General features: G+C 44.6%; 1 protein-coding gene, 1 long non-coding RNA gene and 1 pseudogene across 7 annotated transcripts; 2 read left to right on the plus strand and 1 right to left on the minus strand.

Annotated features, from left to right (window-relative positions):
- The first annotated feature begins 6,736 nt into the window (after positions 1–6,736).
- On the plus strand, positions 6,737–9,345 carry LOC109785002 (uncharacterized). Of its 5 annotated transcripts, none has more exons than XR_012203300.1 (3): positions 6,737–8,289; positions 8,629–8,718; positions 8,827–9,345. XR_012203300.1 is itself a non-coding variant. In XM_073508991.1 (2 exons), the coding sequence occupies exon 1, from the start codon at positions 6,822–6,824 to the stop codon at positions 8,247–8,249; it is 1,428 nt and encodes a 475-aa protein (XP_073365092.1). In that variant the 5' UTR covers positions 6,737–6,821; the 3' UTR covers positions 8,250–8,289; positions 8,827–9,345. The 5 variants fall into 5 exon arrangements, 3 of the variants coding, with proteins under 3 accessions (XP_073365092.1, XP_020199202.1, XP_073365091.1); XR_012203299.1 differs by having other exon boundaries at positions 6,738–8,289; positions 8,602–8,718; XM_073508991.1 differs by lacking the exon at positions 8,629–8,718.
- Positions 9,346–10,838: 1,493 nt separating this feature from the next.
- LOC109785001 (uncharacterized) lies at positions 10,839–16,324 on the minus strand (annotated as a pseudogene).
- A 6,720-nt stretch (positions 16,325–23,044) lies between these two features.
- On the plus strand, positions 23,045–27,437 carry LOC141041777 (uncharacterized). 2 transcript variants are annotated; one of them, XR_012203302.1, is made up of 3 exons: positions 23,045–23,733; positions 25,477–25,708; positions 26,669–27,437. It is a non-coding gene; the product is annotated as an uncharacterized lncRNA (long non-coding RNA). The 2 variants fall into 2 exon arrangements; XR_012203301.1 differs by lacking the exon at positions 23,045–23,733 and adding an exon at positions 23,797–24,114.
- The last annotated feature ends 4 nt before the right edge of the window (positions 27,438–27,441 follow it).

Consider the following 27,441-nt stretch of genomic DNA (forward strand, 5'->3'; position numbering starts at 1 on the left):
TCCCGTTATCAATGACATCCAATGTCCATGGTCAGGAAACCGTAACCATCTATTGATCAACGAGCTAGTCAACTAGAGGCTTACTAGGGACATGGTGTTGTCTATGTATCCACACATGTATCTGAGTTTCCTATCAATACAATTCTAGCATGGATAATAAACGATTATCATGAATAAGGAAATATAATAATAACCAATTTATTATTGCCTCTAGGGCATATTTCCAACAGATTGGTCCAGGTAAACCTGGCACCCACTCTATCTAGCTCACGGAGTCCCATGTCCACGATATAGTCGTTGAACATTTGCATCCAGGGGAAGTTGATCAAGTTATTGCTCTTATCCTCCTCCGACCGGATGAGGCTAAAGTCGCTGCCCACCACGACCGGTAGCTGGGCGGCCGCGACCTTCATGCGGAGCTCAGCGAGGAAGGCCTCAGAGCGGCTATGATCTACATGTCCGTAGACGGCAATGATCTCCCACTTGAAGTTGAGAGCCTGCTCAAAGATCTCCATGCTGATGAAGAACTCGCCCCGGTCCATGCTTCCTACCTCAAAGGTGGCATCCTTGACTCCTAGAAGGATGCCACCCGAGTGGCCTGCGCTCCCACTAGAAGGGAGCCAGTGCCAAGCAAAAAGGTCGAAACTCAAATGCTCGAGTTCCGAGAGTGAGAATTCGGTGCGCATCGTTTCTTGAATGGCCACAATGTCTATTCGCTCGTTACGCATGTATTCGATCAATTGGCAGCGCCAGCCATATTGACCGAAGCCACGGATGTTCCAGAAGAGGGTCCGCATCACAAGATCATCGGAGGGGCTGCTTGACCCCAAGACTCGGGATGCACTCTGTGCCCGGAGGGCTGCGGTGCAAGAGCGAGTGCGTCCCCGGATCTCAGCTGAGTCAGCCACTGCACGAGGCAGGGTGCCCACAGGGGCATCGGCAGCGGTGCTGGAGGTGGCCTGAAGGCGTACACGGGTCTCGGCAAGGCGCCCATCGAGGATCTCTCGAGCATGGATCGCTTCAATCTGGACTAACGGGGATCCTATTTCACCTCTGAACACGATGGTCGAATCTGCTGACACCTTTGCGAGGTGGCCTAGCGGTGCCGACTCAAGAGCAAAGAACGAGCAAGTATCGGTGGTAGCTGGGATGGGCGGAGTACCCGGCTTGAGGTTTCGGGCAGTTGCCCCGAGCTCTGCCCGCTTTGGAATAGGCAGAGCTGGGCTGCCCTCCGGTCTGGCCGCCTCGATCCTGGCACTGCGGCGCGAGGACGTCACCGGAGTCGAGGTCGATCTGCCCCGCCTAGAGTAGGCTTCATTGTCTTGAGAATCTTCATATATCTTTAGTACGGAAAAGTCTTGCATCTTCTTGATTGTCTTAATCCTGAAAAATTGAGAATATTTGATCTTGTACCATCTATGTTTTCCAAAAATCCTGTGAAAGATATAAGGAGAGCGAATAGGAATTTGATATATATACAGTTAGTATAATTAATTATCTCATTCAAACCTATATGAGGAATCCGTTGGAAAACTCATAAGGAAAGAATTCAATTTATTTATCATCAGAGGATAATAATAAATAAGTTTTAGTTCTAGGAGTTTTCTCCCCCTGAACTTTGCAAATTTCGTAGTTTTCTCATACCAATGCCATGAATGCACTTTTGAAATGGCGTTGACGGTAAAGACTTAGTGAACAAAACTGCAAGATTCACAATATTTTATTTGCAAAATATCAATGTCTCCATCTTTTTGTAATTCATGAGGAAAAAATAGTTTTGGAGAGATATGTTTTGTGATATTACTTTTAATATATCCCATATGCATTTGAGCAACACATGCAACATTATCTTCATAGATAAGGGTTGGTGATTCTAATGAACCAGTACCGCATGATGTTTGAATATGATTTATCACCCTGCAGAGCCATACACATTCTCGTGAGGCTTCAAATAATGCAATTATTTCAGAGTGGTTAGTGGAAGTTGCTACTAATGTCTGTTTAGTTGACTTCCGTGAAATAGCAGTTCCACCAGGTAAAAATACAAACCCTATTTGTGATCTGACATTATGGGGATCAGAAAGATATCCAGCATCATAATAACCAATCATGGTCATGTCTTGATTTTTCTGATAAAATAAACCAAGATCTTTAGTGCCTTGTAAATATCTGAAGATATTATTTACTCCCGTCCAGTGGCGTTTTGTTGGAGCTGCACTATGTCGAGCCAGTAAATTTACTTCAAAGGCGATGTCTGGTCTAGTACAATTTGCAAGGTACATTAGTGCTCCTATGGCACTAAGGTATGGGAACTCAGGTCCCGATACTTCCTCGTTATCGTCCCTAGGTCTAAAAGGGTCCTTCTTCATATCAAGGGATCTGACGACCATAGGTGTTTTGGATGGATATGATTTATCCATGTTGATATTTTCCAAATTTTTCTGAATATAAGCGGGTTGATAAACGAGTATTCCTGAGGTGCTCAAGTTGTGTACGTGGAATTTGGTTTTTCTCAAATCTTTCATATCAAACTCCGTCATTAAATGATTGCGTGCCACAGTTATATTTGTTGCGTTACCAATGATGTTGAGATCATCAACATATACTAAGATGATACAAAAATCCCTTTGAGGATTTATTTATAAAAACGCATGGGCAATCATTGTTATTCGAGTATCCTTTATTGATAAGGAATTTACTGAGTCGGTTATACCACAATTTTCCTGACTGCTTCAAGCCATAGAGTGACTTTTGTAGTTTTACACAATACATGTTGCGATCTATATTTGGATTTGGAATTTTAAGTCCACCGAGAACTTCCATATAAATTTCTGCATCGAGTGACCCATATAGATAAGCGGTCACCACATCCATTAACTGCACTGATAGATTCATTTGTACTGCCAAAGATATTAAGTATCAAAATGTAGTTCCATTCATTACACGAGAATATGCATCGTCGTAGTCGATACCAGGTCTCTGCATAAACACTTGAACTACTAGTCTCGTTTTATATCTCACCACCTCATTGTTTTCGTTTCTTTTTTGTACAAAAACCCATTTAGCTCCCACATGGAAGACTTTGTGAGGAGTAGGCATTATTTCAAAAAATACCTCTCTTTTGTTAAGCGAGCGCAATTCTACCTCAGTTGGTTCCTTCCATTTAGGCCAATCTGAGCGCTTGAGGCACTCTTTCATAGATTTTGGCTCTGGATCCAGTTGAAGGGTTTCAACAATTTTTGAGGAGAAATCTGTGTCGACAACTGTAGTGTTTCTATTGTAAGTTTCTCCTGAATCAATATAATTTAAGGATATTTCATTAATTTCTTCAGGCATTGTGTGATTTCCCATAACAACGGAGTCTGATTATTTTGATATCCCAACATTATAATTTGTGTGCACATTTATGTTGGGTTCTTGGTGTTAAACATCTATTTGTCATAGATTTTGATTTTCTTTGTTTCCGCGGAGGTTTTAGAGAAGACTTTTCCCCCGTGACTAGATTTCTCCCCTTTTATTTATAATTGGGAGTTTTGTAGTTTTATTTGGTACCTCTACTCGTTCTGATACATCAAGTGCAGGGATATAAGATTTAGTGACACTTTTATGATCAGTAAATGTGTCTGACAGGTTATTTGCGAAGTGTTGCAAATCTACAATTTGCTAAACTTCAGATTTAGATTCTTTAGTATGTGGAACTAAGGACTGAATGCCTGTAACATTCCAATCTATTTCCTGGCATTCTTTGTGGTTTGTTTCTCCCCCTAATGCCAGGAAATGGTCCCCATCAAAAATTGAGTCGGCATACCGGGATGTGAACAGGTAGGGGTTCTAAATATTTTATAATTTACGGAGAATTATATCCCACATAGATTGCTAATTTTATATGGGGGCTCATAGAGGTACGCTACGGTGGTGATATCGGTACGTATACAGCGCAACCGAATTTTCGCAGATGGAAAATAATTTGGTGATTGCCACGCACTATTTGGAACGACGAGGTTTCTTGATATGCAGTTGGTCTGACTTGCATCAGATCTGCGGCGTGTAAAACCGCATGTCCCTAACAAGTGGTTGGTAAATTGCAACTCTGTAATAGAGGTCTAGCAATTACTTTTACTCGTTTGATTAAAGATTCGGCCATTCCATTTTGAGTATGAACGTAGGGTACTGAATGTTCTAGATGGATTCCTAAAGCCATACAATAATCATTTAATGCACATGAACTAAATTCAGAAGCATTATCCATTCTTATTGTTTTTATCCTATGTTCAGGATGATTCGTTCTCAATTTGATATTTTGAGCAATTAATTTGGCAAGAGCATGGTTACGTGGGGATAATAGACACACATGTGACCATCTAGTAGATGCATCGATTAGCATCATGAAGTACCTAAATGGTCCAGATAGAGGTTATATTGGATCACATATACCTCCTTGAATTCTTTCAAGAAAATTAAGTGACTCATTTTTTATTTTAAGGTAATATGGCTTAATGATTAATTTCCTGGTAGCACAGGCGGTGCATACAAAAATATGATGATTTGGAAAATCTTTAATTTGGTAAATTATGACCAACAAAATTACTTGTAATTTTTCTCATCATACGTATTCCAGGATGACCAAGGCGATCATGCAAAGTCTTGAACTTATCAAGATTTTGAAAAATTATTTTGTACGCAACATAAGGTACGGGTTTTATGTATATAAAGTATAATCTGGATGAAAATGAAGGGAACTTTTCAAGAGTATGTTCCTCATATCCATTGCTTCTTGTTAAAAGCAAATATTCTTTGTTATCCACCTCTACTATTTTTAGATGGAAATTGTTAGATCGGATATCTTTGAAACTTATAAGGGTACACGTAGATTCAGGATACAAGAGTCCATTCTGAATTATTATAGTAGTACCCATAGGAAGTATGAATGTGGCTCTTCGTGAACCAATAATTGCTTTGTTATTTCCAATTATATATGGTCATAACATTTTCCTTTCTCTTAGTAAGAGTTTGAAAGACTTGAAGTCCCGAAACCTTATGAGAGACAATTCTCTTTGGGCTTCCGGCAACATTACGGCTCTTTATTGGTCATATCTCTCCTTGAGGGAGTCCCATAAAGTTAATGGATCCTCCTCTATTAAATATACAATTTTTAAATCGGGATGGAGGTGGTGCCTTATGTAGTGCAATGCCGCATACTTTACCATTTGAGGTATTTCTGGAGCATTTTCAGGGGGTGCGCAATGCAAGGACCAGGCGTCGGCGCGGCGGCCTTGATCTCCTCTGTCTTCACCTTTGGCAAGAGGTTGATGACGAGCCTGTGCTTGAGTGCGTCCAGGGGGACTGCACAGCAGGCGTCGAGGAGAACTCCGACAGTGGATCGTAGCCCAGCGGGTTGAAGTGCTCCAGGTCCTCGTTAGATGACGTCGGGGACGGGAGGCCTGGCCCGTACCCGTAGCCTGGGCAAGAGTACATCAGCGGAGGCGGTGCTGCGAGTTCCTTGTATGAGAAGTAGCAATCTGGGTCATCGACGAGCCATCCGACGCTTGGTCCGGCAAGCATCCACTCCATGGGCACGTACACCGATGGAGGAGGCAGCAGTTCAACGGCATCCGCGGTGATGTTGGAAGCAGAGGCCTCATCAATGCCAACCTCTGCAGCAACTTCCGGCACAACAGCAACCTGTTCGTCGACAATGTTTGGTGCGGCAACATCCTCCAGGGGCATGATCAGAACCTCTTCCCTAGGCTCAACCGCCTTGGTACTTGTTCCTGGCCCTCTAGGGGAATGGCTGCGCTGCATCCAGCGGTGACCATAGTGGCCTGACAATGGGCATGGCGGCGACGGAGGCCACCACCAGGACCGCAACGACGAAGAGGAGCACGATATGGTGTATTGTGACGTTGGAGGCCGTTGTTCCTGTCCAAGCGATGTTGATGGCGGCATCCAAAGTTCCGATGACGAACAACCTCCAGACCAAAAGTCCGGCGAGGAAAACGGAAGCCATGATGCTCCCTGGTCACAAAACGAGCGAAAGCAAGGTCCGGCAGAGAATCCACCTCCACCTTTCCTTCTCTCCTGTAGCCTATTCTCTGGTCCCAGCAGTGTTGATAATGTGAAGAGAAACAAGAGAGATTGAAGTGAATAAATTGATTTCATTGATAGTGACTGCAGGTATTTATATGTCCTGAATAGTCGTGAGTACATATCGGTTACAGTGGTTGCCTCGATTCGGAACGACGCAGCGACGGTTCGCTGGGATAGCGTCTGGACAACGCAGTATGTAAACTACTACATAGAATATTCTAAGGATATGTCTAATTAGTCTAAACATAAAGCTAAATAATTCCTAACATCTTTAACTGGAATTTGGAGACTCCATCAATTAATAAAGCAGATGAGAAATGTTCAGATAATTCACCCGCAAAAAAAAGAAAAATATTCGGATAATTAGCAGAAAACCGGAGGAAAATCATTATAAGACACCCAACACAGAGTCTATGCTGTCTCTTTGCCGCAGGCTGGAGTTCGAGCTAGGAGAGTCTATACTGTGTTGTATCCTTTCTTGTGTCTTTCCCACACTTTGTGTGGTATTTTTCTTTTTTCTTCGTATATGTTTATGTAATTTCTCTTCTATCTATCAATGAATGATACGCAAGCTTTGCGTATTCGCGAAAAAAGACACCCAACACAGAATAGCATCGGCCGGTCTGGCTACCAACAAAATCCCGCATAACTTCTTCTATTTTTAACCATTCCAGAAGAACAAGAAAAAGTAAGCCGATAGCACTTCTGACTCTGAAGCCACTCCCCACACCTCTATGCACGCCGACGGCCGCGCCGCCGCGCCCGGCGGAGATGCCACCACCGACCCTTCCTCCGCGTACTTCATCGACGCCGCCCACCCGTACGCGGCCGCCGCCGCTTCCGCGCTCACCTCCCACCGCGCCAAGTCCAAGTGGTCCCAGCTCGCCTCCCTGCCGCTCCCCGACCCCCTCCCGGCGTCCGCCGTCTCCGCCGTCCTCCTCCTCCTCCGCCACCGGCCCCACGTAGCGCTCAGCTTCCACCAGTTCGCCCTCCGCCGCCTCCTCCCCGCCCGCTCCCCGCCCCCGCTCATCCTCTCCGCCTCCGCCGCGCACGTCGCGGCCGCCTCCCGCCTCCGCCGCGCGGCCATATCCGTCCTCTCCTCCGCCACCTGCCACTACTCCCCCTCCCAGATCTTCAACGCCCTCGCCGCCACCTACCGCCGCTTCGCGTCGGCCCCCTTCGTCTTCGACCTCCTCCTCCTCGCCTACCTCCGCTCCCGCCGCGAACCCCTCGCGGCGGCCTCCATCGCCCGCCGCTACCTCGCCTCCGGCGCCTGCCCCCTCCCCTCCACCGTGGCGCTGCTCTTCCGCTCCCTTCCCTGCGCCGAGTCCGCCCTCGAGATGTACCGCCAAATCTACACGCGTCCGGGTCCAAGAACCAACCGCGTGCTCCAGCCGACGGCGCAGACCTTCAACTCCCTCCTCCTCGCTTTCTACCGCCATGGCAAGCCCGAGGATTTCGACATTGTGCTCGACGAAATGGACAGGTACTCCTGCAAGCACAATGTGGGCACTTACAACATTCGGATGGCCGCGTGCTGTGATGACAGGGAGATGGAGAAGGCGCGAGGGTTGTGGGATGAGATGGTTCAGGGAGGGATCCAGACAGATGTCACCTCATACAACACGATGATTGGTGGGTATTGTGCTGCCGGAGAGATGGGGATGGCAGAGGAGATGTATAAGGACATGGAGATTTCTGGGATTGAGCCAAGTGTTACAACATTTGAGTGGTTGGTTAGAGGGCATTGTAGGTCAGGGGATGTTGATGCTGCGATGCTTGTTCGCGTAGACCTCAGAAGGAGGGGATTTGGTATGGCAGCGGAGGTTGTCGAGGAGATGGTTGATAGATTGTGTCAGAAGAGGAGAGTTGAGGAGGCATTAGATATTTTGAGGGCAGAGATGAAGAGGGAAGAGTTCACACCGAGTCGGGGAAGCTATGAGGTGCTGATAAGGGGATTTTGTGAGAAAGGGGAAATGGAGGTGGCGATGAGACTCCAGGCAGAGATGGCCGGGAAGGGATTCAAAGCCGGTGCTGAGGTATACCATGCTTTTGTCCGCGCTTATGAGAAGGATGAGGACCACGAGATGGTTGAGAGGTTGAGGAAGGAAATGGCAGCGATAGGCATTGAGGATGGAAGTGACCTGGATTGTATGCAATGATGGGTTCTTTAAGCTTCGTATGTTGCTGTTCAGCACACTGGTAAATTCATGTTGTACTTGTCTCATCCAGTTTTGTTCATCTCCAGTCTTTACACTGTACATAGGAGAGCACAAAAATCTCGAGTTGTATCCTTAGAAATATATGGAGTCTGAGGGTCTTCCACCTCTATTTGTGAATTTTTTTGTTAGGTTCATGACTTCTGGCTGGTTACGTTAACTGCTTCAGTGATCATCTCCTGGGTTATTACCATATATTTCAATGTTTACAGCTTACATCAATCTTTGCATCATGCATGCCATCGATATATAGTTGTTGCAGAATACGTAAAGAGATATAGTATGATTTTTGCAGGTTCGTTAACATCTGCGGTGCTTGTAGGCAAAGAGTTAATTGGCCAACTCCCTTCATTATTTGAGGCATGTACCACATGGAATGCAACTATGAAATTATACAAATTTCATGGTCGATGTATGTAGTGTGCGCCCTTGGTTCTGAAATCTAATGTTCCGGTTGGCATCGATGCTGAAAGTACAAAATATGGCGCCAAAAATAACAATATTCATTTCTATGTCACAGTTCCGCCCCTAAGGGAGTTGGCAAGCACTGCATGCATACTCCAGCAAGGAAGATCCCTGAGACAATGCAAAGTATCCATTCCTGAGTGCATCACTGAACTGACCTCTCATGATCAGTGCTTTCTATGTGTTTGCTTGATTTACAGACCTGGATATTGACAAGGGTGGGAGCGTGTGTTATATACATGCGTCGGAGAGCTGGCAATTGCAAAGGACGAACTCGCCAAGAGAGAAAGGAGCAAGACAGGCAGTGAGAGGCAGTATGTTCATCGCCGTGGTCAGTGTTCTGTCAGTAGGCAAAACCACGCAGCAGGCCAGAGAAGCCAAGCGTTTTGGTGTGATGTGTGTATGTAAAGTGATTAAGTAATACTAGCACCCTGGCACTCTTTACCTTGCTTTAAAACCAATTTGCTTCTGTCATTCAAATGATTTTACGGAAATTTCAGAGGACTGTATTCTTCAGGAAATTTCTTCTAGGCTTGGCTGTTTGATTTCGGGACGTATCTTTGTAGGAATTCTTCATTACGTCTGAACCTTTTGAAAAAAATCTTAGCTTTTTTTTTCTCTGGTGCAATCAAACAAAGACAACTTTGTGTTTATCTGTGAATGGCATTGCGCCCCTGAACTATAATGTCTTTTCATCAGTTCAAGCTTTTCGATGAACTAAAATGAAGGCAAAGCTTTCCTGTGAACTGGATGCTACATGAAACTCAGTTTTCATGAATTCAAGACCTTGCTCAAGCAATAGTATTAAAAAGAGTATAGTTGTTGGCTAGCACAACATTTATAGAATTAGTACTCCTAATATGAACAAATAATTTTTTTAAAAACAAATATGATTATTATTATTTTGACAACAAACATTGCTTAGTTTTCTGCCAATGTGCAAATTGTAGTGATCAAATTATATTCGTGGAGGTCTAGGCAAAAATAACAGAATCAACACTCTGAAATGCTTCCGAAAATAGTCTCTTTTTTACGAATCACAGAATTTATTACTTATTCAGGAGGATTACAATGGATTTGAATACATCCTAGAAGAAAAGAGGGGGTACGGTTTACCCATGAACATTTTCTAGATCCTCACTAGACTGCTTGGTGAATCTATGTGCAGCTTCATTTGCTTCCCGGTTGACATGGACAAGAAAAAAGGATTTAGCGCCGGAGCTCACATCCTGTCTCAGTTCAAGGCAGCTGCCATAAAAAGTTTTGTGATGTTTTTGTGCTTGATCTGTGAAAGGATGGCGACCTCATTGACGAATTGGTCAATCTCACCTTGCTCAATGACCTTAGATTTCTTTATAGCGACCACATGATGATCAGATAAGATGCATTTTGTACACCATGCCATGCCCTCGACGGCCAAGGATCTGTGTGTGATCAAAGTTGTTTGTTGCATGCTCCAGCTCTTCCAATGAGAAAATCTTTGTCCTTTCACTTGCATCTTCACTCGATGATATTAGTTTTTCTATATAAAAGGAGGCCATGATTCCCTGCAAAATACTTCGTTCTTGGTTGCTTTTGGATGTCTCTTCTCCATCTACGTAGGGCAAACATTGCACCTAAGCTAAGAAGTAGAAGTTAGTAGAATCCAATACCAAGCCCAATAGGGATACCTGCACTGAAGGGCAGTGCAACTTAGGTGTGCCGATATTTTAGTTTATATGGATGTTTGCCCTGTTGGTTCATGAATATGGTCCCTCTCCAGCTTTTCCCTCGGTCTGCCTCTGATGCTGGATTCATAGCATATCCCGTGGTGTCGAAGTAGTAGTACTAAAAGTAGTGAGATGATTATATACTCCCTCTGTCGCATAATATGACACATTTTTTGCAAGCTAACATAGCTTTGCAAAAAGGTCTTATACTGTGGGACGGAGGGGGTAGGATTCATCATACACTGACGCCACAGGTCAAAAAAGAGGGCATCATACTCGTACACACGTCAAACTGCCGAAATATGGAGAAATATCCATTAACACACTGTAAATTTATTTGCAGACATGGAACAAATCACGACACAACCACCAGTACCAGTAAATATCAAAGATTTTTGCAAGGTTTCACTGCAACGGTTCCGTTCATGATACAAGGGGACAGCTGGCATCCTGAATATGCAGATTCTTCTCAACAACAGACACGGAAACGAATGGGCTAAAGACGCAGATTTATGTTCATAAACACTATAAATAACTGAGCGAGCACACGGATGTAGGAGAGTTGGAACCAAGTTCGCCGCCAAGGCAAATGCACCTTGGGACGGGTGTGTATGCACATACAGGGAAGCTTCGGAAACTGCGCTTGCACCGAGGCTGGAGATATGGGAGAGCCTGCGTCAGTCGTCTGCGGTATGTTGCTTGCATCCCCTGGGGCCAAAATGCTGCGACGTCTTGAGGACGACCTTCCGGCACAATGCACAGAAGTGTCGTTGGCATGCCCAGCAGTAGAGATGGTTGTTGTTTCCGATCTGCACCAAGTTACCAAAGCAAATACAGAATCATGAGGAAGGGCAAAGTATTCGTGCAATGCAGAAAGAAAAATGGAAGTACAATCTGAAGTCGTTGAGATCTATGAATTCACACCCGTAAAAGAATATCTGTGAATTCACTAGGAGTATGTGGGGAATGGTTATAGCCAAGAAATCTGTTGGCTGAAGCAAGAAAAAAAGGCAAACTGACCTAAATATCACGCTGATTTAATTGCTAGTCATGACTCAGAAGTTATTTGCAACTGAATCGGAACAAACAGTTAAACTAAGTAATCATGACTAGAGGTGAAAGCACCACCACGGTAGTAAAAATCCTGAATGGCAACATTTTTCTGAAGAAACAAAGTAACCACAAGCAGTTGTACGTGAAATAGCACATTTTGGTTTCTTGACGCAAAATGCAGGCAATTGCATCATTCTCATGATTACTAGAGATGCTGCTCCTGAGATACCTTTACAAATAAAGGATTTTGACAGTACCTTTGGAATTGGGTTGCGGCAAGTGGGACATGGGTAACCATATTCTCCTTCGAAGATTTCAGCCTGCGCTTGCGCAACTACTTGGCGTTGTTGCCTTTGATTCATTTGCATTTCCCATCTATCAATTTCCTCCTGATCAAATACCACACAATCACCCCTGGAGGCAACATGATTATTTGTCAAGTCACAGCTATGCCAATGAACAAAATTAGATATTACTGAAAGAGAACATACTTGAAATGATCGTATCCACTGATTGCAGCATTACACTGGTAGCAGAAGAACCGCCCGCAGTTCCAACAGGTCATCTTATTGCATCCTTCTATCTTAGATATAGCCATCTTGCATCGTGGACACTGTTTTGCATCCTTCAAAATTTCCTTGATGCTGCGTACTTCATCCATAACCTTCTGGATATCTCCCTTAACTTGCCCAGACTTTTGACGTCTCTGTGTGAAATAAAAGTTAGAATGCCAATAAACATATGTGACTTTCTCCGGGAAGAATACAGTCTCATTGTTACTGAAGTTGGTCAAAATGTAAATTCTCTTCAACATAATCATCCAGTGGATGGATAAATAAAAACACATGTACATCATACTTGCAGACACCTAGCCATGAAGTGTGGTAATAACTGTTTAAAAAGATGGTCAAAAGGCATTCAGTCTTATCACGATAAAATATGTTGGCAACTCAGACAATCATACTTATCTATCAAGCCTACAAGTAGAACACCATGTAACCTCTTAGATTCAGGACTGATATTTAGATCCATATTGGAAAGCAATCACTTTAGAAACTTTCCATGTGAGTCACTAGTGGATACGATATCCCCAGATCCTCTTAACTGCACCCAAGGCCTATCAGCTTCTGATAGCCACCATACATGCCTTACCATAGTCACTAATCTCCATCCTACCAGGTCTCACCATTGGCCAGAATGTAGTAAATCAGTAATTTCTTGGCATGAACTTGTATCTCGTCATTTGTTGAACTGGTTATACTAATCTATATTCAGGTCTTATACACTGTCCTAGAATGGAAACCAATGATTTAAGAACAGAAGAGACAGGATTAAAGCCTCAGCTTAGGGTAAAACATCTACTTCATCATGTATTGCTCGAATCAACACCTCGTTGTATGCCAGGATCCAAGAGGCACTGATTCTAGACGCTTCTAGTAAATTACTCCCTCTGTTCCCTAACATAAGACCTTTTAGCTATTTCAAAATATTGACTATATACATACTAAAATGAGTGAACATGCATACTAAAATGTGTCTAGATACATACGAATCTAGGAAAAGCTAAAAGGTCTTATATTAGGGAACGGAGGGAGTACATGTCAGTATCTATTGAGAAATTGCTGCTAGTGTTAGTAAACATTTTCTATTAGTTCATGCTCAGGGACCGTGGGACATGATTTGCCAACCTTGGCCTACTGAGCCATATTCCGTTCCTAAATGTAATGTGAATTATTTTGTGCACGTTAAACAAGTCATAGGTTAAAAGGTGAATTTGAGACAATAGTGCCCCTAACTAATTCGGTAATAAAAAAACTAATTCAGTAATACATGCCATGATCCATGCATGGCATTCATATCTCCAATAATTCCCGATGGCCATATGGCACGCAACATGGAAAAAATAAATCGGAAAGATACTCCATGTAATTAACTACCAAAAGGAAGCAGAATTGGCCCTCGCAAAAAAAAGGAAGCAGAATTGGAGTAACTACTCCATGTAATAGTTGGAAGGCAGTGGTAGGGGCAGGAACGGAAATCCCATGGGAAAATAGAACTACACCTTACAATATGGAATGTTAGTAAAAAAATAAATACACCTTATATAATGGAACGAAGGGAGTATTTGCTAAATGTATGCATGTGAGATACAGTCCACCTACCTCCAAAATAATAAGTTTTTCTTCTGGAGATAAACATTCCACCCCAACATGACGGCGCTCTCTACAAAGTGTGCAGAAGCTGAATAAACAACTTGAACACACAGCTTCATCACCTACATCTTCCAAGCAAGCAGTTTGACATCTCGGACAATAAACTACATCAGCCATGGCGTCAAGAGTTCTCTGAAGAAGCAATCCTTCCCAACGTTCAAACTCGTCTTCCCCCAGCAGCCTTTTCAATATATTGGGAGGAACAACACCTTCACATTTTGTATCAGGACACAGCAACTTCACTACAGTTCCTTCCTTGACATGCATTTTGCAATATGTTTGCATGCATTTCTGGCAAAAGAAATGGTGGCATGGAAGTTTGATGAAATCGACACCTGATGAGGTAACAGATTAGACTCAGAAATATGGGCGCCCTTAATTCAAATAACATGGACAAACAAAAATGTAAATGGAGAACATCCAAGCTGGAGATGATGCATCACGAAGACCTCAGTATCGTGATTCTAAAATTTACAATTTTACAAACAAGACAATTTCACACAGAACAAGGACAAATTGCTATCTCAAATGAGAACCTCTAACATGGCATCTACATAATTATGTTACGGTTACCGTATCTAGTCATTTTCTTGTCAGAAAAATGGATAGTTTGGGAACCAAACTGTACTGAGTAGTAATAACTAACCAAGAGAAGTTCCAAGGCGGCAATATAAAACAATTGTGGCAAGTATAACACATCACAAGACTCCTACAGCACTAGTGCAAACAGTTACTTGAAAATGGAAGAAAGAGTTACCAGGAAGCTCGCTGAAACAAATCATGCAGTCATGGATACCATGCAAAAAGGCTTCATGACGCTTATCATCGTTGTATCTAATAATCCTTGGAATTGTCAAATCAGGTGGAGCATCATCTGGACAAGCACGGTTATCCCCACCATCTTCAACACACGTTAGATCACCCTTGCTTAAAACTATCTCATTATCAAACCCTAAGTAAGAAAGGGAAGAGCTTTGGAGCCATTGCACCCACTGATATACTACTTCTATGCCCAGTTGCTCTTCCCAAATCATATCCAGCATGTGACATAATGACGAAAGCATCACTTTGTCCAGCCATTCGGTGGATAGAGTGAAAAAGGGAGGCTGATGGCTCGGGTATGACGAAGGCAGGAGACATGTCAGGAGGATAGGAGGTAAATGCTCAACTCTAAACTAAGATCATCAGAGGCATCTTTATCATGTGCTCCCTTATAATTTAGTGTTCCAGCACCAAAACTGAGCCTTGCCGACACATCTGTGCCATCTGGGATCTCAATATGCACGTGAACCTGTAATTACAACGACAGGTGAAACACTTGCCCTAATAGGTAAGAAGAATATGGCCTGAAAATTGGTCGTGAGGGGTGTACCTGGAAAGTCCGCTGGCCTTCCTTTCTATTCAGCATGACTACAGTGTCGCCAAAAATTGCTTCCAGGGCACATATCTGAGCATTGGATTTAGATTCGATCAGACTTAAAGAAGCGATAACCGCACGTCCAATTAGAAACTAAGATAACGACAAAATAAGAGTTAACGGCATCTGAGGACTGCCTCTCAATGGTACGATTGGACAATTAATACACCTAGGCAATTGAATGTGCACGACACGGTTTTAATTTCACCGGTTCATTTCCGATGAATGGCGCGAACCCACCCAATCATAGAAATTTACCAACGAGATTGACCACAAATGCAGGCATGACTGTTAAACTGCAGGGCTCTCAGTGTGTGTGCACTACATGATCCTTTGGCAGCCACTCCACATAGAGATCAGGATGGCAAACAATTCCAGCCCTCTGTTGGACTTCAAGAATCAGCAGGTAAAGCAGCAGGAAAGAAGAATCATGAAGTTCACTAGGGTGTCATGTCTATGATAGAAGCTACTCATTGCATTTATTCATTTCTATGAGGCAATGAAGCTGCTCAATTGTGCTTCGCCATATACTGAACAGCAAAGACAATTTACGAATCAGAGAGGGAGAGATTAAGCCGTCACCTCGTCCTCCTGCCTCTGATCGTTGGCGCGCACCTCCTCCTCAGTCAACTCCACCTCCTCCCGACCAATCCCCACCAGCTCCCGCAGCCTCCTCAAGGCCCCTTCCTCCCGGCCCCCACCCGTGGCGGCGCTCCCAGACCCAGACGACGAAGCCTCCACCGGCGGCTGAGACGGCGGTGCCGGCGCGGGGACCTCGGGCGGGGGAGGCGGCGGCGGCGGCGTCTCCACCGGAGGATCCTCGGCGGCCGCGGAGACGTCGAGGCGCTCCAGGGCCTCTGCGGCGGCGGCCGCCGAGGCGTCGTAGGGGTACTCGTGGGCGGGGTTAGGGTGGGCGGCGGCGGACTTCCCGTGGGGCCTCTGCGCCGGGCCGCGGCTGCTGCCCTTGGGCTTCCACGACTTCCGAGGAGGCATCGCCGCCGAGCGCGTTGGCGGCGGCGGGCTAGGTTGCGCAGGACCGGGGGTAGAAGAGCTAGACTGCGTTTTGCGGCGGCGCGGCCCGGAATTTGACGGCGGGAGTGAGGCGGTGTGGGGGCGCCGGCCGCGGGCCGGCACGAATCTCGGGGCACGCGATTAGAACTCTCTCCGGCTCGACGCGCAGCTGGACCAGTTCTGGAGCTGGGCTGGACCGCTGGAGACCGCGGGTTTATGGAAGGCGTATTTCGCTCGAAGAAAAATGTGGAAGGCGTACTCTCACTTCTCTCTCTCTCTCTTCGTTTTTAACGGGCAGCAGTGATCGGACATAGTTGACTGTTCGACGCAAACGTGGGTCAACGGTAAGCGGACGCAAATATGGGTCCGTAGCTGACAAGTTTGCTGCAGTTTTTCTTTCCGGTATGCGTAGTTTGACCACAAACCGTTGACTATTCAAAGAAGATGTTTTGTGATTTCAGTTTGATTGTTAATATAGGGGTGTGATTTTGATTGGTTCTTGTGCTTTGCTAGTACTCCCTCTGTTCATTTTTATAAGTCGTTTCAGACAACTGAAATTAAGTTTTTTTGGACGTTGTCTAAAATGTCTATAACTTCTTATAGAAGTGAACAAAGGGAGTAGTAAATTTTGGCACACTACTTAACTAACTACGACATTTCTCAAGTAGTTCATGTAAATTATTCATCTTTATCGAACGGCTTGAAATAACTAGCGTGCTGAAGATAGTCGGTGATGTCATGCACATCTCAGTCTTCTTCAACGACCACACCGTAAGCAACTTTTGAAAGGGAAATTAAGTTATGATGATTTATGTTGTTATCTCTGCTTTAGAAAAGTGCATGATTAAAAAACGAGGACCGGTTCGGACCTTCGGGGGAAGTGTTAACTTCAACGGTCTTAAATAAAAAAAACTCTACAGTCTTGCATTGCAAAGTTTCAAAACAAAAGGGTGTCTAGATTTTTTTTAGGTAAACAAGGGTATCTAGATGTTTGTTATGGTATGCTAACTTGCAGAAACAACTAGGTGATTCTTTGAATTTTCAATGAAGCATTATAGTTGGTTGATCCCAAAAAAGTTTTTTCCAACTCGAGAGGAACATAAGTAATGACTTTGCCTAAAAAAAATAAGTAATGACTCCATTGATGTCATGTCCCTAGTTGACTCCAATGTATAATGGGACAGTACGACATTATGCAATGACTAAATACATCTTTTCGCAGGGTTATGTGGAAGGCGTATTTCGCTCGAAGAAAAATGTGGAAGGCGCATTTCAACCTTTTTTTTGTTTCTCTTTCGTTTTTAACGGGCAGCATTGACCGGACATAGTTGACTGTTCGACGCAATCGTGGGTCAACAGTAAGCGGACACATCTGAGTCTGCTATGACGTAGCTGACAAGTTTGTTGCAGTTTTCCTTTCCGGGATGCTGCAGTGGTTTGACCACAAGCCGTTTGACTAATCATAGCAGATGTTTTTGTGATTTTTAGTTTGATTGTTTAATACTCCTTTATATTATGGGTATATTATGGGACGGAGGGAGTATATGAGTATGATTTTGATTGGTTCTTGTGCTTTGCTAGTAAATTTTGGCACACTGCTTAACTGACTACGACATTTCTCAAGCAGTTCATGTTAATTGTTCATCTTTATCAAACGGCTCGAAATAACTAGTAGCGTGCTGAAGATGGTCGGTGATGCTGTGTGCATGAAGAGCTCATGCACATCTTAGTCCTCTTCAACGACCACAAGGTAAGCAACTTCTGAAGGAAAATTAAGTTATGATGATTTATGTTGTTATCTCTGCTTTAGAAAAGTGCATGATTAAAAAATGATGACCGGTTCAGGGGAAATGATAACTTGGGCGGTGATCTATTTTCACGAATGACACATTTGAAATGAGTCCAAGACATCTCTTCTTACAGCCTTGCCTTGCATAGTTTCAAAACAAAAGGGTGTCTAGGTTCTTTTGTTAGGAAAACAAGGGTATCTAGATGTTTGTTATGGTGTGCTAACTTGCAGAAACAGTTCGATGCTTCTTTGAATTTTCGATGAAGCATTTTAGTTGGTTGATCACAGAAACCTTTTTCCAACTCGAGAGGATGATTCCGTGAACATAAGTAATGACTCCATTGATGCCACGTCCCTAGTTGACTCCAATGTATAACGGGACAGTACGACATTATGCAATGATTAGATACATCTTTGACTCATCCGAAACATCGTATAGCATGTCGCTATTTTTTTCATTTTTTTTCCTTTTATGCCAACACATGAATACGTTTTTCCTAAAAAAAACTTGGATATTTTTTTAAATTACGCGGAGACGAGGGCTGCCAACATGGCGGCGACGACACCACCTTGATCGGGGAGCAGATGGCTGGAATTGCCGGCCCGGCAGGGCAGAAATGCACGGACTGCCGAACTGATATATTTTTTTGAAATGGAAGGTAGATCATGTTCTACCTTATATATTCCAAAAGGCTAAAAGGCTAAGCCTAGAAGCCAAGGTCAAAGGTTGAACTGACATTTTTGGATCCGGAGATGTAAAAACTAAGCGTACTTTGCCTCTTTTTGGTTGTAATGGTACATACGATCTGGCGCTGGTGTGATCCGACGCGCAGTGTGGATCGGAGTGCATTTGAATTTGAATTTTCTGATGAAAATATACAGGATAGCGTTGGATGATGGCCTCCCGCATCCGTCCGCGGACTGATCTCATTGTTCGCGGACAGATGCAGGAGGAAATTTACGAGTCGCCTGTTGGAGATGCCCTAAGGAGTCCTTTTTTTTTTGCGAATGAGATGCCCTAAGGAGTCCTTTTTTTTTGCGAATGAGATGCCCTAAGGAGTCTGTTGTGCATGAACCATGTTGCTGTGTTGAGGCATCGCGTTTATGGTGGGACACGCTCTTTCTCTACAACTCTTGTGTGATCTAAAAGGAAATACTAACGGTCCTTTGTCTATTTTTGCATGCCAAAGCAAAACCATGTCATGCAGAGTTGTACAGAAGGTGCGGTCTACGTGACAGCGTCGGCGGCAACGGCAGAGAGAAACTTCTTCCGGAGACCTCCTCCTTGGCGCCTTCAGCGCCAGTTGGCGAACGCAGCGCCCGCTGCGTGGCTTGACTGGGCCTGGCCCAGCAATGATCGCTAGCTGGCTCCTCCGCTCGCTGGCCCCTACTGCTCGCTCGATCGCTACCCGCTCGCTCGATAGTTGGCTCCCACTTGATTGTTTTTTCTATATCGCTAAATTGCTACGGTATGTACACATTTTCTTAGAGAAAAAACAACCAGCTGGCTACAGTACGTATTTCTTGTTCTTAGGAAAAATTTCATCAATTCTAAAAAATCTTCATCGAATTTGGGACAAAAATCATTGAATTTGAAAATAACTCATTGAATTTCAAAAAAATTCATCAAATTTGAAAAAAGTTCATCAAATTTAAAAAAATCATGAAAAGATGAACTAGCACGTCCAATTGGGGATGTCGGGGTGGTTAACGCAGCTTGCATTTTAGCAGGTCGTCTCCGGTTCGAATCACAGTACTGTAGCAGGCGTAGAGGCCGCCCAATAGGATTTAGTTAGCCTTCTTTCGGCCAGCGCGACTCGGAGAGGGGGAGGCATTTGGGCCAGGACCAGGCGGTTGGTTTCTTCAATCTAATACACTGGAGGCCCAAACCCACCGAATGGTCACGCTGCGCATCAGCATTCTTCGGCCAATTCGCTCCACCCCGACCAAAACCCTAGCCGCCGGGGGACGGCCAGCTCCGTCGCGGCGTTGCGGGGAGGCCAAGGCGCGAGGCGAACATCAACAGCGACTCTGTGCCGTCCTTGGTCGCCCAATAGGATTTAGTTAGCCTTCTTTCGGCCAGCGCGACTCGGAGAGGGGGAGGCATTTGGGCCAGGACCAGGCGGTTGGTTTCTTCAATCTAATACACTGGAGGCCCAAACCCACCCAATGGTCACGCTACGCATCGGCATTCTTCGGCCAATTCGCTCCACCCCGACCAAAACCCTAGCCGTCGGGGGACGGCCAGCTCCGTCGCGGCGTTGCGGGGAGGCCGAGGCGCGAGGCGAACATCAACAACGACTCTGTGCCGTCCTTCCCGCTTCGACGATGCGTGGGGGGCCACGGGTCTGTGTATTGGCACGGGTCTTTCCTAAATTAAGGATAAGGTCCTATAAATCTGCTGCTTCAATTTTGTGCTTTAAGATTCTAGCATTGCCCCAACTGCTTTCTACAACTTGGAAGCTAACATCTTCAAAATTAATCTACTTTGGTGCTTTAAGATTCTAGCATTGCCCCAAATGCCAGCTGAATTTGAATGCTGCTGTGACGGTCCACTTCATGTACTATGTCAAAGTATCTGCAAAGGGGGAAGAGAACAGAGATAGACGATCTGAAACTCTGCTTGCATTTCTTTATGCGTAACCGCTACCATCTCTTGCAGTTCATATGCATGGTAGTCCTCAACTCTTATTTGAGGCTTTGGTTTGATGAATTATCATTAGTAGCATATATATATCTGGATAGGTAGAGTTTGTGCTAACATTACCATACTGCACTTCAAGAAAACCCCAGTGCTTCTTTGATATTTCAACAATTAACTCTGCTTTTCCCTTCCATGTTATAATTAGCAAAGCACGATTTTCAAGTGCAAACCTCAACTCCACATGATTTTATGCAGCCCATACTGATTCTAATCTACTTCTCTGTCTTGCAGGATTTTTTAAGGAAACAGCAGTGTGCTGCCTATGCATTAAGAAGGAAGAGTTTTACAGGAGAGCTGTAAAATAATTACAAGAAGCTGATACCCTGAATCAGCTTGAATCCGATTTGAGCTTGAAGGAAGCTGATACTTGGCCTGCCGAGGTATGTCCATAAAAGTACTATGTCATATTTTTATATTAATCTGAAGGGTAAAAACATCCAAATTTTAATTCCTCGAATGTACTGTTAGAATAAATCCGAGGCCACCGTCGATCATCCGAGGACCAAGCAATCAAACGAGCACAACACCGAGATTTGTTAAGAGATTCACCGATATGGCTACATCTCCGGGGCTTGACTACGGGTGCTCCTCCCCGTGACACCGTCACAATACCGCACACCGGCCACCCCGGCGCCGGCACACGCCGCCGGCTCCCCCTTGCGCGCCTGTGTTATTGTGTTGGCATAGGTTACATCGTGTGTCTAGCCTCGCTATATATGAGAGGTCTAGGATACAAGTGTCCTACTTGGGCACAACTACATATACTGTCTAAACACAATACAACTCAGAGTCCAACTGTAACCTACCTTGTACACAATATTCGACACAACTCTAACAAACTCCACCTTGGCGAATATTCTCCACCACCTTGAATTTGTTCATGCGCCAAACTTTCATGTACATTGGACTTGAGGTTATCCCATGAGAACCACTTCTACTCCAAAGACTCCATGTGACTCCACCTGCAACTTGTAGTCCCTTCTTTTCTTGACCACAGTCAACACTCGAGCAAAATTAAGTTCCTCTTTACTCTAGTGTATGCTCCCAACTTCCAGAGCCCCGTTCAACGTCATCACACACTGATCACTGACCTGTGTAAAAATGAACAACTCATATATTGGGTGTCACATAAAAGAGTTACCTGAACTCAACATCACCGCTCCTTTCTTGACCGCCTGTCTGAAACTTGAAAGAATTTCACCATTACTTGTAGTCATCCCGAGTCAAATTCGCAGTTGTCTCACCACATGTATGACCACCAGAGCCCTGGCCCGTCTCCATGCCCCGTGCTAACCGCACGCCTCGCCGCTATTACCGCGTTGAGCCTCTGTTGTCCCGGTCGAGTCTCAAGGGTCGCGAACCCACACCACTCAACCCCCACTTCAGAGTACCATCGATCATCACCGACCGATGACGAGTTTCACGCTTCCATCAGACCACTGGGCTCCAGTCCGAATTACGTGCCACTCGCTTTTCCCCGCTGAATAGGCTTCTCTGGATCCTTACACCGTAGCCCCTCAATCCAGCTCCACCTTCAACATGACTCCATGGTAGATGATCAGTCCACCCTCGCGCCTCGTCGACTTCAAGCTTACACCACCTTGAATCAACCCCGCGCCATAGTCTTGTCGAAGTCACACAAGCACTCGGGCCTGCGCCACGTGTTTCCACGCCCAGAAGTCGGTCACCATCAGCATCACGTTCCTACGTCGCCGTCGCCGATCCCACCACCGTCTTCTGTACCAACCGACATCTTGCGTCGCTCCTGTCAGACTGTCAGTCCGACCCAGTTGAACTTGTTTGACTGCACGATATGCTCGAGACTCCACAAGCCATATAAGCACATCACCAATCTGCCATTGTCATGGTAAAACCTCGTGTGCAATTAGAAACACTTCCAAAAGAAAATTTTACTTTCCTTGATAGTCTCCATGGGTGCACCAAAGCCTTTGCCTCCCATAATCTCCAAAGCACTCTTTCTTTATTGTGTTGTTGTCCATGCCACGTCAATACCATATATAATGCAGATTTTTCTTTTGGTCCAAACAAATCTCGTGTCTGCTTTCCATCCTTCCGTGTGCTCTTCCGTGACTCAGCTCCAAACAGCCGCCAACAGTACACACGATTGGTACACGGCAATCCAGTACAGCACCAGGGGCTTCCAACGCGACTCCGCCTGTGCTGCGCACACGTCTGCCACCGCGTGGCCTTCAGCGCACGCACACGCACACGCCAGCCCGTGGGCTGCCACCTTATGCACGCCTGGCCACCCGTACGCGCCCCGGATTGGGCGATTCCGAGTGTCCGCCGCCGCCTGCTATCCGATTTCGCTCCCTGCCGATCGCTTCTTCCAAACACGATGCCGTCTTCCCGAACCTTCAACTCGAGTAACCTTGATCCACCGACGCGACAACTTTGCTGCCATGTCTCCAATCACACACGTTGCACCTTGTCAAATCCCATTGACAACTTTCACGTGCTCTCCTCTAAATCAACGATCCGCAACCTCCGAACAACCTAGCTCATGATACCACTTGTTAGAATAAATCCGAGGCCATCGTCGATCATCCGAGAACCAAGCAATCAAACGAGCACGACACCGAGATTTGTTAACGAGGTTCACCGATATGGCTACATCCCCGGGGCTTGACTACGGACGCTCCTCCCCGTGACACCGTCACAATACCGCACACCGGCCACCCGGGCGCCGGCACACGCCGCCGGCTCCCCATTGCGCGCCTGTGCTATTATGTTGGCATAGGTTACATCGTGTGTCTAGCCTCGCTATATATGAGAGGTCTAGGATACAAGTGTCCTACTTGGACACGACTACATATCCTATCTAAACACAATACAACTCAGAGTCCAACTGTAACCTACCTTGTACACAATATTCGACACAACTCTAACATGTACTCCAAAATTTATCCTCAAGATGCCTGTGGCCGTGAGAAGGCCGCAACTGAGCTGAGTTGTGCAAGCACTACAACACACCAGAGGACTTTGTCATTCATTGCTGTGTTGGCCATTTCTACAGTGTTGATGGACAATTTGAGGCCTGGAAAGGTAAATCCACCAACTCCTGAGTTGATCGATCATATGACATCCATAGGCAATAATTCAGTTTGCAATTTCTAGGCGGCCACGAGAAGGCACTGGTTGCCTTCTGTGGAATGGCTCGTACTTCCACAAAACATCTGCATGCAGAGTTGCAGAAATAGTGTGGTCTGCGTGGAGCTGTGCAGACTGTTGTTGTGTTGCAATAGGTTAAACCGTTAAATATTTAAGTGTTGCCAAGGTCTTGATGGATAAGTGTTCCGAATAGTTTGTTGTATGGAATACATTGGTAATACAAAGGCTGACTTGAAGCTGGTGAAACTGCTACTCAGGGAGGCGTTTGTGCTGGAGGCGATGGGTATCATGCCTTCCAAGGATGCTGTGTTGGCTGTGAGTATTTGTTTTCTACTGCTGATTTCTTGTTTACCAATTGGGGAGCTCTCATGAGGTGTTTTTTTTATATACAAGAGATAGGATGACTGAGCACCAAACCAAAGTTTTTTGTTTCTTCTCTTGCCACTTTCTAGTTCCTGAATTTTACTGCCTTTAATTTCTTCCATCACTATTGTTTCTCTACATTTAGCTTAGCATCTTAAGTATTTCAATTCTTTGAAGCGTTTTATCCTTTAAATAATTGAACACTTTAAAGTGTTTTATACCGAGAATAGCACGGTGGCAAGACCTCCACGAGTAGGACTGCCAACAAGGGCTTGAACCTTGGTTCTCACAAAAGGCCGCTTGCTAAGTTTGTTCCATGTGCGTATTAGGTCGCCTATTGTGCCGCCGTGGAGGGTGGAGCCATCGCTCTTGACGCAAAAAGCGATGCGCTCGGGTTTCTTCCCCCAAAATTTTGTTTAGTGTTTTATACTACGAACATTGGATCAAGCCATTATAGAACAAACAAATAGTGTAATACTCACTGCAAGCTTGTGTATGAGATATATTCTGGATATGGATATGTGATGTAAATGATTGGCCTAGGCTCAATATTTTCTGCTGAAGGTAGATCGCAAAGTTCCATTCAGATGGAAAATTTGGTACTCTGAGCTTCTGGCAATGGGTAGCCTGGGCTTTTGTTTTATCATCTAGCCATTTTTTTCCCCAAAAACTTAAAATCAACCCTTTTAGCACTGCACTCATTTGACGCATCATTATTGCATCCCCAAAATTGCATCCTTTTGAGAACCATCGAAATCATATGCAATACTTGGCTATGCATGACGGCAAATGGCAACAATATCGTATAATTATCCAAGAAATATAAAAGGTAATACAGTGAATAACAAGATATAAAGAAAATTTCTCTGAACTTGTTTCACACTTGGGGGTGGGGGTTGCTTTCTTCTTATGCTGTTTCTTCACGAGCTTGCTCAGGCGCTTTTCTGTGCCTTGATATACTCTGTGATTGCCTCAGCTAGGCAAGCTAGTGCACTGGTGCTGACAAAGGATGTGTTGCCTGTCTTCTCGTCATCAACTTCATATTCGATGGTTGACCTTATTGTAGATGTTTTATCGCTTTGCCCTATAATCTCAATTCTCATCAAATATTTCAGAAATCCATGATCTAGAAGGCCTCCTTCTACTATTATGGCCTCCTTGACATAGTTTTCATGGTCAATCTTGATGAACTTTTCCTTTTGATATTCTAATGGAGCAACCCCTAGCAACATGGACCACGGAAATTGAAATTACTGAAGCTGATGCATATATTACGAAGCCAAAAAAAGGCATAACTGAAGTGCATGTGTTCAGGTTCTAACCATGAGAAAAGGTGAGATGCAAAACTGTCCCGACACCGCCATCTCCTTCAACAAGCTCGGCCTTTTTGAAGATATCGGGAAGCAATTGAGGAACTACCTGGCTAATACGGAGACCTCGATACATCTCCCATACCTCCGCCGCGGGGAGGCCTGTCTCGAAGTCATGGCAAAGGCTACCTTTCATTGCTTCTATGAGCTCTGGGTGGAATGCCAAAGATTGCACGGTGAGTTCTAGCTTCTCGGTACACAGATTTATAGGTCATTGCATTCTTAGAATATGTGGCTGACAGATTGAGGCGACACCCCCAGAACATGACAAGTCTGAATAGACAATGCGGTGTTTATTTGATATAGTTAACAATAAGGTGCCAGGCCTGCCAGGTTGCCATCAATTTGAGTTACATCTTATCTGTATTTGGCTTGACTGGTCATAACAACAAAATGCCAATGCATGAGTATCTTTTTCGAGGAAAGGCAGCAGCGCTGCTTTAATTGTTTATATGATGTAACCAAACATAAGGTGCCATGTCACCATCAATCTAAGTTATATTTTTTTCCTCGTTCGGCTTAACTGGCCTTAAGAACAAAATGCCTATGAATGAGACTCGTTTCCTAGTATGTGATGATACATCATGAAATTTAAGGTAAATTTTATCATCAAAAAGAGTTACCCCAGCTTCATTAACGAAAGGAAGTTAAGTTACATGGACCGCACAATATCTGTGTATCACTATGGGTGGCGTTCATATGCTCAAACATACTATCCTATTATGTTTATCATTAGTCTGATCTGGCTCTCAAATTCACACAATATTTGTGCAAGGAAAATTACGTGGAACCAGACTTTTATCTGTCTTTAAGTATACACACGTTGTGCTGAGCTATTGCAAGAATTAATTGCTCTGAGCAATCTTCTGCTACTTGACGTATCCTGCAAAATTTTCAGCAGTAGCAGCCAAAGGTGCGGTACTGACCATAGCTTCAAGCTTGGGGCGCCCTTCATCTATCTCGTACTCAATAGCCGATCTTATTACTGAAGGACTGGGTCCTTTCCCAATGATCTCGAACCTGATCATAATAGAGGAACCCGACCCGAGTTTCAGAATGTCTCAGTCGTTCGTTTCTGCTTCCTTGATGTAGTTTTCATTGTCAACCTTGATGAATTTCTCCCTGTATTTCTCCAGGCCAGGAATCCCTAGCAAGCAGCAAGCAGTTACTTGGCCAGTATACTCATTCGCAGCATCACTCTGGTCTCTGGCCAGTCATGTTTGCAGCTTGCAGTGTTAAACTTTGGCGGAGTAGAAATGACAGAGTTTTCAACAGAATACAGACTTCCACTGCATTGATCAAAGCCAGGATCTGGGACAACCTTAGGTTGTGGACCGCCGTTGAAGGAAGGATTCAGAAAAGACCACACTTCTCGCCTGGGTCAACAAATTTACAGTCGAATAGGGCATATTTTCCGGTTTTCAGTTCAGCCTTCAGCCAGTTCTTTTGTGGTTTCTATTCTGTTCTTGTTTGTCTGGTTCTTCCTGTAATCTTTTGGCTGTTTCCAGATCCCCAGTCTGTGCCCCTCTTTGTGCTTCCCGCCCCCTGTGGCTTTTCTGAATATAAGGTAGGAGCTACCTTCTCTAAAAATATATTTTAAGTGTTTTATACTGAAATAACTTTTTTTTTAATAAATGCATAGAGTTAAGTCAGTTTAGAAAAAAAATGCAATACTTCATGCAAACTTGTATCTGAGATCATATTTTGGAATTTGGATGTGAATATGTGATGTTCATAATTAGATTAGGCCCAAGAATTCCTGCTGAAGGTTGATCGTGAAATTCATTCAGATGGGAACTTTGGCAACCTGGGCTTCTGGCAAAACGGTATAGCCTGGGATTTTGTTTTATCAGCTATCTATTTTCCCAAGAGTATGAAATCGTCCCTTTTTTGCATCACCCTCATTTGA

The sequence above is a fragment of the Aegilops tauschii genome, chromosome 2 (genome assembly GCF_002575655.3).
Source record: "Aegilops tauschii subsp. strangulata cultivar AL8/78 chromosome 2, Aet v6.0, whole genome shotgun sequence".
NCBI classification, from domain to species: domain Eukaryota; kingdom Viridiplantae; phylum Streptophyta; class Magnoliopsida; order Poales; family Poaceae; genus Aegilops; species Aegilops tauschii.